General features: G+C 40.8%; 1 protein-coding gene across 1 annotated transcript; it reads right to left on the bottom strand.

Annotated features, from left to right (window-relative positions):
- Window positions 1-28: 28 nt before the first annotated feature.
- wfs1a (Wolfram syndrome 1a (wolframin)) lies at window positions 29-10751 on the bottom strand. Its single transcript, XM_023419110.2, has 12 exons — window positions 10637-10751; window positions 9502-10069; window positions 7602-7681; window positions 6200-6344; window positions 5933-6106; window positions 5601-5678; window positions 5373-5509; window positions 5058-5177; window positions 4605-4850; window positions 3866-4144; window positions 3144-3307; window positions 29-3037 (listed from the first exon to the last, which is right to left on the bottom strand). The coding sequence occupies exons 2-12, from the start codon at window positions 10061-10063 to the stop codon at window positions 1858-1860; spliced, it is 3165 nt and encodes a 1054-aa protein (XP_023274878.1). The 5' UTR covers window positions 10064-10069; window positions 10637-10751; the 3' UTR covers window positions 29-1857.
- Window positions 10752-14201: the final 3450 nt, after the last annotated feature.

Raw genomic sequence — 14201 nt, 5'->3', positions numbered from 1 at the left:
ATGACTGAATAAAACCATCCATGAGGGGTTTTGTCTCAAAGTCAAGCACTTTAATAGGAATTGCACACCCCCATACATCACTACATAAATTCACAGTATAAAGGCTCAACCTCGGTGATTGTCAATCACAGGTGCAGTTTATAGTGTTCACATCTATGGGTTTTCATCTTCTGGAAGTGTTACATGTTGATCATCTGATTAGTACAACTCAGGGAAATGTTGCTGTCATCTGAAAACCATGTATATCAAAGAAGAACAGCCCCATTTTCAGCTTTGTCACAATGCATTATTCAGATAATCAGATTTTAAAACTGTTTTTTAAACTGTTATCTTCATTTTGACATCATAAATAAATTATCATAGCATGAGGGCAATCTAAAGGCAAAGCAAAACACCTATTACGCTCTTTTTCTTTGGAATGAACACTGTCAAATGTTTTGTTGGCATATTTACTGTAAGAGATACCATCAAAAATAAAACCAAGTAATGTGAGGACTAGTGATGTACAGTATATTTTAAAAAATGACATTTAGAAGTCACCCCTAGTTAGTTAAAATAAACTGCTGCACAGTTTGGTCAGCATCATAAATAGTAAGACCTATAATTAGCCATGACATCTTTGATGTGGCATTATGGTGCGTGAGAGTGTAGGAAGAACCATGAGCTGCATATATAGACAGGTTTTTGGGCTCACCATAAACAGCCTCACTGCAAAAAAAAATAAAAATAGATCAACGTGTTATGTTAAGGCTTTCCAAAATGCCATTTTATGTACAATATAGTTTAAGGCACAGGAAAATCTGATCAATATTCAAAAATAAGATTAAGACCAGAACTTTTTAAGACTACAAAGCAAAAAGCTCATGGTTGCACACAACCAATATTATCGAACACCTATAAATAAACGGGTAAAAGTACATTTAAAATTGCACTAATGTATACACACGTAAATGTATACACATACTGTACATGCAAACATATTAACTATACACGTAAGAAATTCCTCGGTACAAAACCAGCAGCAACATTGCTCAACAAAAGATAAATTTCACTCTATTTAAAAATGCCACTATCTTATTTTTAAGAAATGCACAGTTACTCTAGGTAGTCAGAAGTGATGAGCACCCAACATTAGCTTCCTTGCATATCATCTCTATAAACACCATCAAAGTTAAACCAGTTCACTGTAACAGACCTGGAAAATGAAAAATGGATGGATACAAATTGAAGAATATGTTCTTGTGTTTGTCTGGCTTTTGAAAATGAAGCTCAATGTTGGAATCTGAATCATTCTTGAACTGAAAGAGTAAAATCTTTGTAAACTCATGCACTAACAGGAAGTACTACCAAAAATATTAAATTCCTTTCCTATAAGATTTCACCCTGTTGAAATGTCAGTACATAAACATGCACTGTAGATCCCTGTCATATCAGTTTGTAAACAAAACTATAAATCAGTGGTTCTCAAATTTTTTATCACGGACCCCTCTACTGACACAACTTCGACCACAGAGCCTCATTTGATAAGATTCTGGCTCAGGGTCCCCCACCTGATAACATTTTTGCTTTGAGATGTTTTAGTACAGAAAGTGTTTGGAACCAATGACCAACATAGTCATACATTCTGTCACTGTGTTACTTATGGATGGAATTATAGTGAGAATTAATTACTCCGCTTTTTGCTGGGAACCCCTAGGAACTCCCTAAAGGACCGATGGGTGTCCCCGGACCCCACTTTAAGAACCACTGCTATAAGTTACATTAGTAACTTGATCGTCACATCACAAGAAAAAGAGTTCCTGAAGAGGTTCAAGCCAGTTATTATCACTTCAGCTTTATGTGTTGCTGTCTTTCTTCTCAGGCAGTGATTTTTGCAGACAAGAACGGAGAGAAGAAAAAATCGAAAGCAAACTTCAGGGCTCTCATTGTTGTGCGTCTCCAGTTTCTCTCTATCTTCACCTGCCTGCTTCTATTCAACATTGAGGGAGCACAGTCCAGACAGTGGATGGATTTCAACTCGAAGGCCGGGGCTCTGGCTCCAAGGCGGCCTTCCAGCTTGGTGCTGAACTCCACCATATTACCAGGGCTCAGATTAAGCAGAACCTCTCTGAACTCATGGCTGGCTATTAGGATTATATCCCTGGCAGGGTCCTCTGTCCCCACCCCTCCATCCCGGATCATGCCCACTGTCACTTCAAACCGGTGGCTGTCAAAGTGCTTCACATGGCAAGTATATTTGGCCAGAGCCTTGAGCTGACACAACTCTTCCTCTTCTTGCATTCGGAGCAGCATGGGCAGTGAAATGGTAGCTGAAGCAGAATTGGCTGCCAAATCTGCAGCTGCTGTAGCATTCAATGGCTCACATTTGGGATATTTCTCTCCATACAGGCAGCGCAGCCAGTCTCCCATGAATACCGGCAACATGTTAATGACCGACTGTGCCCCATTCTCTGTCTCAGCCACACGGACGTGCTTGAAACTCCCAACCCAAGTGACTCTGTGTCCATGAAGGTGGCTACAGAAGATCTGTGTCTGGGCCATGCCTTTGATTTCCCAGGCAGGAGGCCCGCACGCCTGGCTGTACTGCTTCCAAGTCAGCGTGGAGTTGTACACCTTGTCCCCCTCTGCGTGGTACACGTAGACAGAGAAGAACAACAGCACCATGGAGACACAGAGTAAGATGAGTTTGACTGGGCCGCGGTGGGTCACTGAGCGGAAGACATCCAGAATAGACATGCTGAACCGCGTCCACAGCCGCAGGGTGACAGGGATCGCACACACTACCAAGGTGACAATCACCTTTGTCAGTTCCAGCTCAAGGAACCACTTGAAGACTTGAATGAAGAGCATGGCGGTGAGGCCAAATGCCAGAATAGGCAGCGCGAACAGGAAGAGAAAGTAGGCCACACAGGTGCGGATTAGACCCACAGCGGAGGAACTCTGAAGGAGCACGACGGAGAACTCGCACCACATAAAGCACACGAGGTATGGAACCAGGAAGCAGTAAGTCCCCCGGAAACCACGCATCCTCGCCATGCTGTGGAGAAAACAGACCGAAAGACGCGGAAAAGAAATTGAAATAATTAATTTTGAAGGCATAAATTTATCAATTCACATCCTGCAGTCCAAATGCTTCATCTCACCTGAAGAAGAGGTAGAACAGGTAAACATACAGCAGGCAGGGGATACTGATCTTCAGCACCACTGACTCCCCTAGTGGTAGTGTGGCGAAGGTGTGTCCCAGAAAACGAAGCACAGTCATGTTCTCTGGTAGGAACTGGGTCAGGCAACACAGAGATGATGCTACCTGGGTTAAAAAAAAAAAAAAACTATGTACATAAACTAGATTCTTTGCGTAGCTATGAAGGAACTCTTTTATTCCAAATTCAAGTATGTCAGATTAAAAGGATCACAAGCTATCAAATAAATATCAAGTATCAGTCCACTTCTTGGCAAATGTTTTAGAAAGCCACTGACTTTCCCACAGATTTTCTATCTTGCGGGGTTGCTGATCTCATTTCTTCTCAGTATGCTATAGAAAAACTTGCAGATAGTTACTGTCAAGTTTTTTAATCCCCTGAGGTGAGGCTGTTTCGAGCATGGTTCACTTAATGTGTTTGAGACTTTTCTCAGACTTTTCACCAGGGAATATTGAATATTTCTGATGCATTATAAATGGCAAGTGTCTGCAACCCAATGGATAAAGTGGATTCATAGGAGTTAGAAAATCAATCTTCAAGACTTACTTTCAAATGTACTTTACTGCAAGACTGTAGTTATGATGATAATAATGTTAAATATATTGTCTGATGTAAAAGGCTACAACATGCACAACTGTGATTCAGATCATTTGGTGCCCTCTGACCTCTATGGCCATTGCTTGGCGTGCGTACATCGCAGCAGTGGAGCTGAGGCTCTTGTAGCTGACAGCAGTGAAGAAGATGGCCACAGTAGAGAGCTCCGAACAGGGGATCCAGCCTTTGTCAGCTACAGGGAAGGAGAAAATGACAAAGAAGACGGAGAGGATAAAGTAGAGGTACGGCTCTAGGTTGTTCCAGCCAAAGTTGGTCTCTGCCTGCTCCACATCCAGCCCAGGTTCAAAATGTATCAGCAAAGATGTCAGGGCTCTGAAGTTCTCCCAAGTCTGGAGAATGAAGGGGGGAACGAAAAAGAAAATTGTGAATCTTCAAATACAGTACATGCATTGTTCAATATCAGTAAAATGAATTTCACCATCATTGCCAATGTTGATACTTTTAGTATGATTACTGTTAAGTCGCAAACTCCAATGTTCTCATTTGATGTTCTTCAAACAGGTCAGATTTCAAGTAAAACTACTGTATATGACTATGACTATATGAGTATCCCACTGGAAAAGATGGAGAGACACATAGAAAACCTCCAACATGCTTTGCTACTTCAGTAAAGTGAAAAAGAAAACCTTAAACAAAATGCACATACACCAGCATCTTGACAGAACAGAGAGACATGTGGCGACATGGGTTTCGTGTTTAAAAGCAATCGGGCTCAATTAAGTAATAACTAAATAATTATATTAATACTATCAATTTTGAGAAAAATTGAGAATTGCTCATTACACTCACCTTGCTGCTTTGAAAAACACGTAATGTGCAGATGATCATGGAGATGAAGGAGAGGTAGAAGACAAGCAGGGGGATGAAAAAAGCAAAGAAGTCGACTGTTACGTTGCTGAAGATGAAGAAGAAAATAAGTGCGTTGACATGGTGGGTGGGGATGATTGTGCTCAGCCACTGGACACCGGCCCGCGATGCCCAGTCGACCAGGTGCTCCTTCATCTCCACAATGGTGTGCAGCGGGTACTCCAGCATCTGAAGTGAGGAGAGACAGATATGAAGAGAAGCTGGGGGAATGAACAGGCAAAAATCAGGAAAGAGAAATGAGAATTAAGAACTGAATGATTTAACAAAAGGAAAAAGATCCACAAGAACAGATATTCCACAGATATTTCATGAAGGATAATTCCAGGAATATAGAAAAACAGAATGAATTGTAAAACTAGCTACTGATTAGGATACCATTAGGCGTGACTTCATGTCCATGGCTTTTTGCTTCGTGCCCAGAATCATCCCAGTCCGGCCCAAACTCCAAGATCTTTTATAGGACTTCTTGTATCCTGACGGGACCAACTCAGTCCTCTTCAGAACACACACACACACACACACACACACACACACACACACACACACACACACACACACACACACACACACGTCTGAATTGTTTTATTGAAATATAAGATGATATGTGTGCCTTTTGCTTTAGTTATGTCTGTGTTCTACAATATTTAAAAAAATGTTCTATCGTCTATTTTTCTAAATTTGGTCTTTTACCTCCTGACCACTGCTGCGAGGTGTAGGGCATTCAGTCTTGGCAACCTGGTTGCCATCTTGGGATGCAGAGGGGACAATACCTTGTGCATACTGTTTTGTCATCTCAACAAACTCATCCAGGTCCACCAGCTGTTTGGCTGAGAGGACACAATGCAGGAGATTATACAAGAGCATACACTATAGCCGCTCACTTTCTCTCTCTCTGTCTCTCTCTGTCTGGATACCTACCCTCATTGCTGACCATGCTTTCCAACACTCTCTGGGTCTGGCTTGAGGTTGGGCCAGGGATCCTGCTTGCAGTGCCACCTATTGGGGAGAAATGACCACAGCACCAGTGAGTTACAAACAGTGCACTGCATGCCTGCATGTAATGTGATATTCTTCACTGTGACAGCTGCAAACATTGACATCTTAAAGAAGAATATATCATATATTTAACAGCAATGGTAGCTATCACATGACAACATGCTACAGCATTGTAGGCAGTCCGTAGTAGACCAGGCAGCATTGCTGTAACAATGCAGATATGGTGTCGACGGTTGTGTGTGTATGCATCTTACCTGACACTGCATTGACCTGGCTGACATTTTCCAGCATCTCAGTCATAGCCACCTTGGTCTTCCTCTCTGGGTTGAGTTTAAAGTACATCATCATGGCTGCTTTACGTACTGCCAGCTCAAACTTACTCTCTGTGGACAACTTGCGCACATCAGCCTCATTCTCTGGAGTAATTCCTTGCAAAGAATGACAGACAGGAAAAAGTTCAGGAATAAAAAAAGATACCACAAATACACAAACAAGAATATGCATGTGCACGTACTGTATACCTTTCTTCTGGATCCAACAGCGCTGCAGTAATCTTGCTGCACCTTTTCTTCCTTGTTTAGCTGCTTTAATCAGCCAATTAACAGCCAGGAGATGGTTTAACTCCGCGTCCTTCTCCTCAGCAAGAATCAAGTATTGCTGACCCAGCTGAAACACAGAAAAGAGGTCAAAGAGAGTCCATCCAGTTTTTATGACCTTAGTCTAACTATTAATTCTTAAACCTGTCAGTACAATGTGACATGAAGTCCACCTTACAGTGGGGCTCAAACTCCCAAAAGAGACCATATAATATAGACTAGCTTGTGAAATAATATAAAGTGTACATAATAAAATAGCTTTATATTAAACATTGCTCATATGTTTTTACCCCATTACTTTGGACAATGTACAGAACACGCATTTTTCAATAGGGATTATTTCTTTGGGTAGAAAGTGGTTTGAATCAAAACAGTTCACCTTGATGTTCATGGAATCCACTGATGACAGATGAAAGATACAGAACTCATAATTCTCGGCCGCTGTGACTATCGGTGCCTCTGTCATAGATAACTCAACTGTTTTCCAGGAGTAGCAGAGGCCCCCCCGATGGCATATCAAGTGACTGTTTTCTAATCTTATCTGTCACCTCATAACTTCCTTCTCTCACAGTTACCATCAAATGTGTCTGTTTGTATGAAAATGTGTACCTGCATCTGAAGCGGCTCTGCATTAGTGCATTCCTGTCTGCGTCTATATTACATAAAATAAACATAAAGTCTCATAAATCTGCTTCATTAGCATGGATATTAAATTGAGAGTATTGTCAAGACATCTTAATACTTATGATAATTCTACAAATGAAAAACAACCATGCTCGTACAGCAACACTGATTCCCTTGTGTAGGACTTTAAGCTGTCGGTGTAGAGCATGTCTATTATGATATATGAGACATCATTGTGTCTGAACCATTCCTCGGTGCATATACTGCATGTCAAACCACTTTACTGATGTGGTCACGTGTTTGGATATGTTCCCTTACACACTCCTCCTGCAGCGTGAGAAGAAGCCACACTTGAGAATTTACCCTTTCAGAGCTGGCGGGTCTTAAATGTAAAGTCTGGTCTCATCTTCCAAGCCCTCCACCCCCCACCCTTCCATTTCTTACGCCGGCACATTTGTGCGTGTTGGCAGAGAACGACGAGCAAAGAAAATGTGAATATTTCATTATTATTTGTACAAAATCAGTGCATGCTGCAATACACTGAAATAGTGTTCTTAATAATTTGTATGTGTGACAGGATCTTGTGTATCATATTCAAAGTCTGGTCTCAGTGGTCAAAAATAGACACTTGCTCTCAACCACACTGAGTCAAGGACTGAAAACAATGCTAAGTGCCAGTCTTTATGTATGTGCTTTAAATCACCCGGGTCTGAGCTCTGGCATCACCAGCTTTGGCTTTCTCCTCAATCTGCTCCATGGACAAATCCTCCTCTGGTTCTTCATCTGGAGGAGAGGAGAGGAGAGGAGATGCGTTAAATGTACATATATCTCAATCAATCAAATCAATCGAAAATGACTCACTGGATTACATAAAACCCTTGCTGCCAAACTTGTAAAGGCATATTCATTGAAGGAGAAGTAAGACTCATTGCTGGTCTTAACACACATCGTGTTCACAGCCAGCAATGAACCAATCCCAGCTGTCATATAAGTTGCAACATGAGAATAAGAAGAAGTCAGGGGTGTAGATCTGCTCTATGTGAGACTGTGTTCGCTCTAAACGTGTCTGTATCTGTCTGTCTATGCTGATATCTTGTGACAAGACCCCACGGCTCCATCAACACCATGCCCAGTTTCGTAACGGTTTCTGTCTCCCCCGTGTCCTTTAAGCAAAGGGGTTCAGCTTCTTCGCCTGTAACCCTGTTTCAAATGCCACAGACTCTCATTCACAGCAAAATCTCTTATTGATGTAAGAGGTATGATTTCACTACCAGTGGCTTTGAAATATAGTAACAGGTGATAATATTATTATTAGTTTCTCTATAGCAGGTGTAGATAATACAAGTATTTCAGGAGTAGAGCTAAAGATTATGCAAAATTAAATAAATACATATAATAAATCATAGTGCGATGATTTTGTCAGATATTGCGATTATGACGAGTCACGATTTTAGAGAGAAAGTTATAGTTCACATTTAACTTTCCCTGAAAAATATAGAAAAAGATCCTTTAGGTCTGCAGAATATGATTTGCAGGGTGGGGAATCTCTGTAGCAGCACACTGCTTATAACGGTACATTGTGACACATTATACCTTTATCAAAAAATTACAGCTCCCACGATTTAGATATTGCACTTGGCTATATTGCGATAATACTTTGATTAATTGTTCAGCCCTAATCATTTAATGTAATATGTAAATAATTGTTTCATTTGTCATGCCAATCGAGCCAATTGTGGACGAGACATTTCAATCAAAACCACAAATATGAACCTCACGGTTGCACTGGAGGAATTCATGGTCTGGGCACCACAAATGTCTGTACCAGATTTAATGGCAATCCATCCAATAGTTGTTGAGACATTTCACTCAAAGCCAAAATGTTAAGCTGCTGGTGGTGCTAGAGGAAATGTCAGGGCTTCACCGAGGTGCTGATAGGATTCATTCTCTGCTACAAAATTTCATCCCTCTGATAATTGTTGAGATATTACATTGTGGACATCACACCGACATAGCTATCCATAGATATAGATATGCATAGCTCTATGGCTAAAAAGGTTCAACAAGGTATGTGTGGCAATAGAGAAGGCAAGTAGCAGAAAAACTATATGTCTGCATGTTCACTACTCTTCACCTGCCAGTCACAGTAAAGCAGAGAAGGTGATGTATGCAGAGCATCTGATTTTCTTCACTTTGGTTTAACACACAAAACAGTTGTTGAGTGAAACGAGGGATGTAACAAGCAGGGATACACAAACTAAGGCATTGTTGATTATAATAATGCCTTTACTTTATTTAAGTTTTAATGTAGTATTAATGATTGTATAGTACCTTTTATGCAGAAATGCAGTCCAAATGCTTCTCCATACAGGATTAAAACAAGAAAACAACGTTAACTTAAGTAATTCTCAATTGTGGCCAAGAGAGATGTTTATCCAAGTGCAGGGTTACTCTGCTACACATGGAGAGACATTCCAAAATACAGCACAAGGCTTATCACCTCAACTGTGCAATGAGTCTGTGGTCTGTGACTTCAGTTCTCAGTGTAATTAAAATTCACAGTGTTTGATTTAATCCCAAAATCAAAATGAAGTCATTCTTACCATCTTCTTCATCATTGGCATCCTCTTCCTCTGCTTTTCTAAGTCTTTCATGTAGTATCACCTTCTTGGCCATGGAGGCAAAGGTACGTTTCACAGGGGTGGTGGAAGGAGTTGCAGGAGTCGTGGTGGGAGCGGTGGTGGAAGTAGAGGGAGGGGAAACTGTCAGAGTGTCGCAGGCCATGCTGGCTGAAGTTTTGCAGATTTGAGGGGTAGAGTGGTTAGGAGAAGTAAAAAGTGGTGTTTTGTCTGCGGGTTTAGTGCAAACAGTCTTAGAGGATACAGCAGCATATAAGGGCCTTGACCCATCTAAAGAAGGAGGGGGGTCCTTTGGTTTAGACATGGTTGGAGCTGATTGTGGAGAGGAACAGGAGGATTTTCTGGGTTCTGTCATTGTTTCTGTGGAGGATGGAGATTTGGTGGGCTGAGAGGGTGGAGCAGAGAGGTCACTGGAGATGGGTGAGGGAGGAATCTGTAAGGGGGAGGGAAGAGAGGGTCCATCCAGGACAGGGCATGACCCCTGGGTGTTGACAGGTGTGGGTGTTGATGGGAAATCCTTCTCCATTTTAGCCTGGGAGAAAAAAAAAGTGAGAGTAAATATGTCATGACAAATATACTGCAATAAAATACTGGAGGTAAGTGAGTCATAGGTGAAGACACAGCTGGGCAGTGGACTCTGTGACCTCCCTGTCAGCAAACCTGGAGGAACCTTTCCTCTGGATATTTTACAACTAATATATAAAACCTTCACTTTGAAAGAAGGGGAACAAACAACAGCAAAACCCTGTTCTACTCAATGTGTCAACTTTGTGAGAGAAGAAATAGGATAAAATTAATTTGATGAATTTAATGGAATATCTGTTGCAATAACATGAAATTTCACTAAACAAAGAGGAAAATGAAAGCAGTAACATACTGGTAACCTAATAGGCTATTTAGAATCTGAAAGGAAAATATGGATGGATAACATTAAATCAGTTTTGACAATAGTGTAGTTACTTAGCTTCATCCTGCACATGCTGACACAGACACTGTGAGGACACAGACATAGGAACTCTGAACTTCATGCCAAGAACATTCTCAACACCAAACCTGCGCCAAGTAAACACTTAGTAAAATAAGGTAAAGGAAACCTTACCTGGTAACGAAATGAGCAGATTTCCGCAGGATATAAAGTAAATTGCTCTCCTGAGTTTAAATGTTGTGTATGCTCTCCATGCTGGGGTCCATTCTGCTCCACAGTGTTCTATGAAACCAGAGACGGACACTGGCTGCGGTTAAACTCTCTGGTCTATAAAAAACACCCCATCTTTGGGACCCGCCCTCTAAAACTAGACTCTCCCCTAACAGGGGGTAATAAATGCCCATCAAATTGGCGACTTATTTGAGTGGTTATAAGTTCGTCTTGCTTCGTAAACCGGTGAGGGCAACAAGATTTTAACAAATCCTGTCACCTCTTCAAAGGTTTTCTCATTTCTGTCCCACATGTCTTTTTTGTATTAAAAAACAAATAAATATAATCTGCTATTAAACAGCAAAAGCTTTAAAATAGTGGGTGACTGATATTCAGTGAAGCTGCATGTGCAGTGGTCAACTGCATGGTCGCACCATTTAAGCAGATTATTAGGTTCCAGGTTAAAAGCTATATACTGTGGGCCCAGCCTTAATCGAGTTAGTCTTTGTGCCATATGGCAGCAGTTGGCAACAAGGCTGTCTACTGAAATGTTGAGAATGGGGTAACACTGTTTAATAAAAGTACAAATCAAATGCAAATGCCGAAGGAATGTGTGATGATTTGATGCACAAAGTAATGCAGGTGCATTGTTGTTCACTGTTAGGAAATAATCAAGTAACGTTTATGTGATTAGTTAATGCTTCAATGTTCATCAGCTATAATGAATGTTGAATTAAGTGCCAGTATGAAGCTGCTTTTGTTGTGCAGCAACATAGAGCCTATGTGTTTACATTTGAACACGTTTGATAAAAAAAAAAAAGCTTCATATTTCTATGACAACAGGTAGAGTACTACTCTGCTTTCAGTCTGGTATAGTCTACCCTTTTTAATAGATTTTAGCAGATTTGATGGCAAATTAATGAACGTGCACTAACTGTGGGTTAACAAGATGATCCATTAAGCATTAATATAAACTCATAGTGACTTGTGATACATCCTGCATTAATTCAGGTATTTGATCATCATGAGTCATGCATTGGGTATGTATTACTTAAGCATATGATTTGTAAAGTGTTTTCTTATAATACCAATTATCATACCCCTGTTTCTTCAAGATGTCCTGATAGAAGGTTTAAGGTTGACAATATTTAGTTCACTGGAAAGGTAACACGGCAAAACAGTTGTAATGTAAACCTGCTTACGCTTATCTGGGCTTTAAAGTGCCTCGGAATAATTTGTTGTGATTTTGCACTATTTAATAAAAATTGACTTTACCTTACTTGGCCAACAGACCCATGTTTACTGTCAAGTTCATTACCTTACTAATGGAACTTTATAAGCATTTAAAGAAAGCAACGCTAACATGCAGATTTCGTTTTTATCAATGTATTATAAATCAAACAGCGGTCTTCAAGTGCTGGAATGGGGGAAAATAGCAGGGAATCAATAAAAGCCATTGTGGCCCACCGCCAGAACTGGCCGACCGAGTCAGGTAGGCCTACTTCCGGTGTACTTCTGCTTGGTTGTTGGTTGAACTCGTCAGATCTCTGGGCCCAGACTTGTCCGAGGATTTGCCAGAGTAATATGAATAACACCGGCAAAAGAAAATTAAATTAGGGAACAAACAAACCTGTAACTGTGGACATTTTGGAAGTTGGGTGAACAGGAAACGGGGCCTGCGAAGAAGAACCACAGAAGCAAAGCTAACTGCTGCGTTTCGGGAGTTTCAGGTGAACTTATTTGAAGCCATTGCCCAGGTATGTGGCCATGTTAGGCTTCTGAATGTAAATAAATTATGCGCTGCTTTGCCTCTGCAATTTACTGCCTACCCGTGGTGGCAGCAGGTGTCCCTTAGAAAAAGGTTGGAGCTTGTCAAACGGAGTACAGCAGCCTTTCAGGGATTTACGCATGCGCACGGAGGATAATCCTGGGATCTTTGACGGGTGACTAGCATCGATGTATTACATCCATAGTGACTGCTTGTCTAGCTACTCTTGAGTTAGCTTCTACCGACGTGTCTGGCAACTAAGTTTGTGCTGAAGAGGCAGAAATAGCATGTAAACAAGCAGTTTTACACTGATTCATCTTCTCTGTGCGAGATCCGCAGCAAGTTTGAGAAGTTTGAGACAGAATATTGTTACACATGCAGAGTTAGCTTGTTAGTTAGCAGTTAGCGATATAACTCTAAATGTACATGTGTGTGCATGTGTACAAGTACAGTATGAACTACAGCTACAACTCCTCAAGACCGAAGATCCGTCTACCGTGCGCCTCTTAACTACAGTCCAGACTATGAGCCAAAGAAGGTTAACAACACTAAGGCTAGAAAATACAGGACATTGTCAGTGACTGGTAAATATTTTTGATAGAGGTGATTTCCTATTTTTTTCCTTTCTATTTTCCGCCATACTGTACATTTGATATGTTTACTGTCAATTCAGAAGAATAATCCTAATATTTCTTCAACCAGGAAGGAGGCAGGTGAAGATGTCCAGGCAGCAGAGAGAGCAGCAAGGTGCAGGAGAGAGACTTTCAGCCTGGGAAAGACAGGCAGCAAAAAATAATGAGACAGGACAGGATCTGAATTTAAAAAGGATTTGCTACTGAAAAGGTAGGTAAAAGTCACTGCACACCACTGCTTTATAGCAGTTGTACTGTGTTAGCTGTACTATTATGTCACCTTTGGTTGTTGTGCTCGAACAAATGTGAAGTAAAAAACAATTTTCTTAATGTTGTATTGTGAAGAGCTGCTTAAAATGACCTTGTTCGCCCTGCAATAGAAATTCATATTATTTAGTTGTGTGTTTTCATGGGAATGCCAGAACCCACTTCAGGCCAGTACCACACCTTATGGCCCCCCCACAACCGCCAAGCCCCATAACTACATGGTCTCAGAATCGATTCTCAAAATGATTTTGAGCTTGTAAAGTGATGTTCACAAATAATTCTAGTTTGTTGTAAATCAACCTTTGTGAACCTGTAAAATAAATCTGTTGGAGAAATTCAATTTTGTGCATGTGAAAAATTGTGCTTGTGTCGAAGAAAAATGGGGCTATGTGAATCAATAGTCTCGTTTATCTGTTAACAAATAGAAATGTCTCCTACACATGCAACTATTTTGACTAATGCAAATATTTTGTTTATATGCACAGACATGAATTTCTCATGCATTTTTATTTAACAGGGACACAGAGCTTACTTTATAACTACAAACTTTTGCAAACATTTGCAAACATTACTTCACAAGCTCAAAATCATTATGAGCCTGACTTGAGGCTGGTTTGCAGCTCAAAAAATTAAATTTTCAAAAAACTTTATTGTTGTGTGATTTAGGTGTACCCAGAACTTTCATGTTAACTACTGTACGGTACTAAAGTAAAGGTTTTGAGCCCAAGCCGTTTCATTTTTAAGCTGAGTGAGGGAATTGGGATTCCCAGTGTAATGCAATCCAGTAGACTACATGTGTTGTGCTGTTGCTACGTATGATTCATGGATGGTGCATTGTTCCTTTGGGAGCTGTGCACCTGCA

This window comes from Seriola lalandi, unplaced genomic scaffold, assembly GCF_002814215.2.
Source record: "Seriola lalandi dorsalis isolate HSWRI2012SDOR001 ecotype SW California unplaced genomic scaffold, Sedor1 jcf7180002054591, whole genome shotgun sequence".
NCBI classification, from domain to species: domain Eukaryota; kingdom Metazoa; phylum Chordata; class Actinopteri; order Carangiformes; family Carangidae; genus Seriola; species Seriola lalandi.
This window is presented reverse-complemented; position numbering and strand designations above follow the sequence as displayed.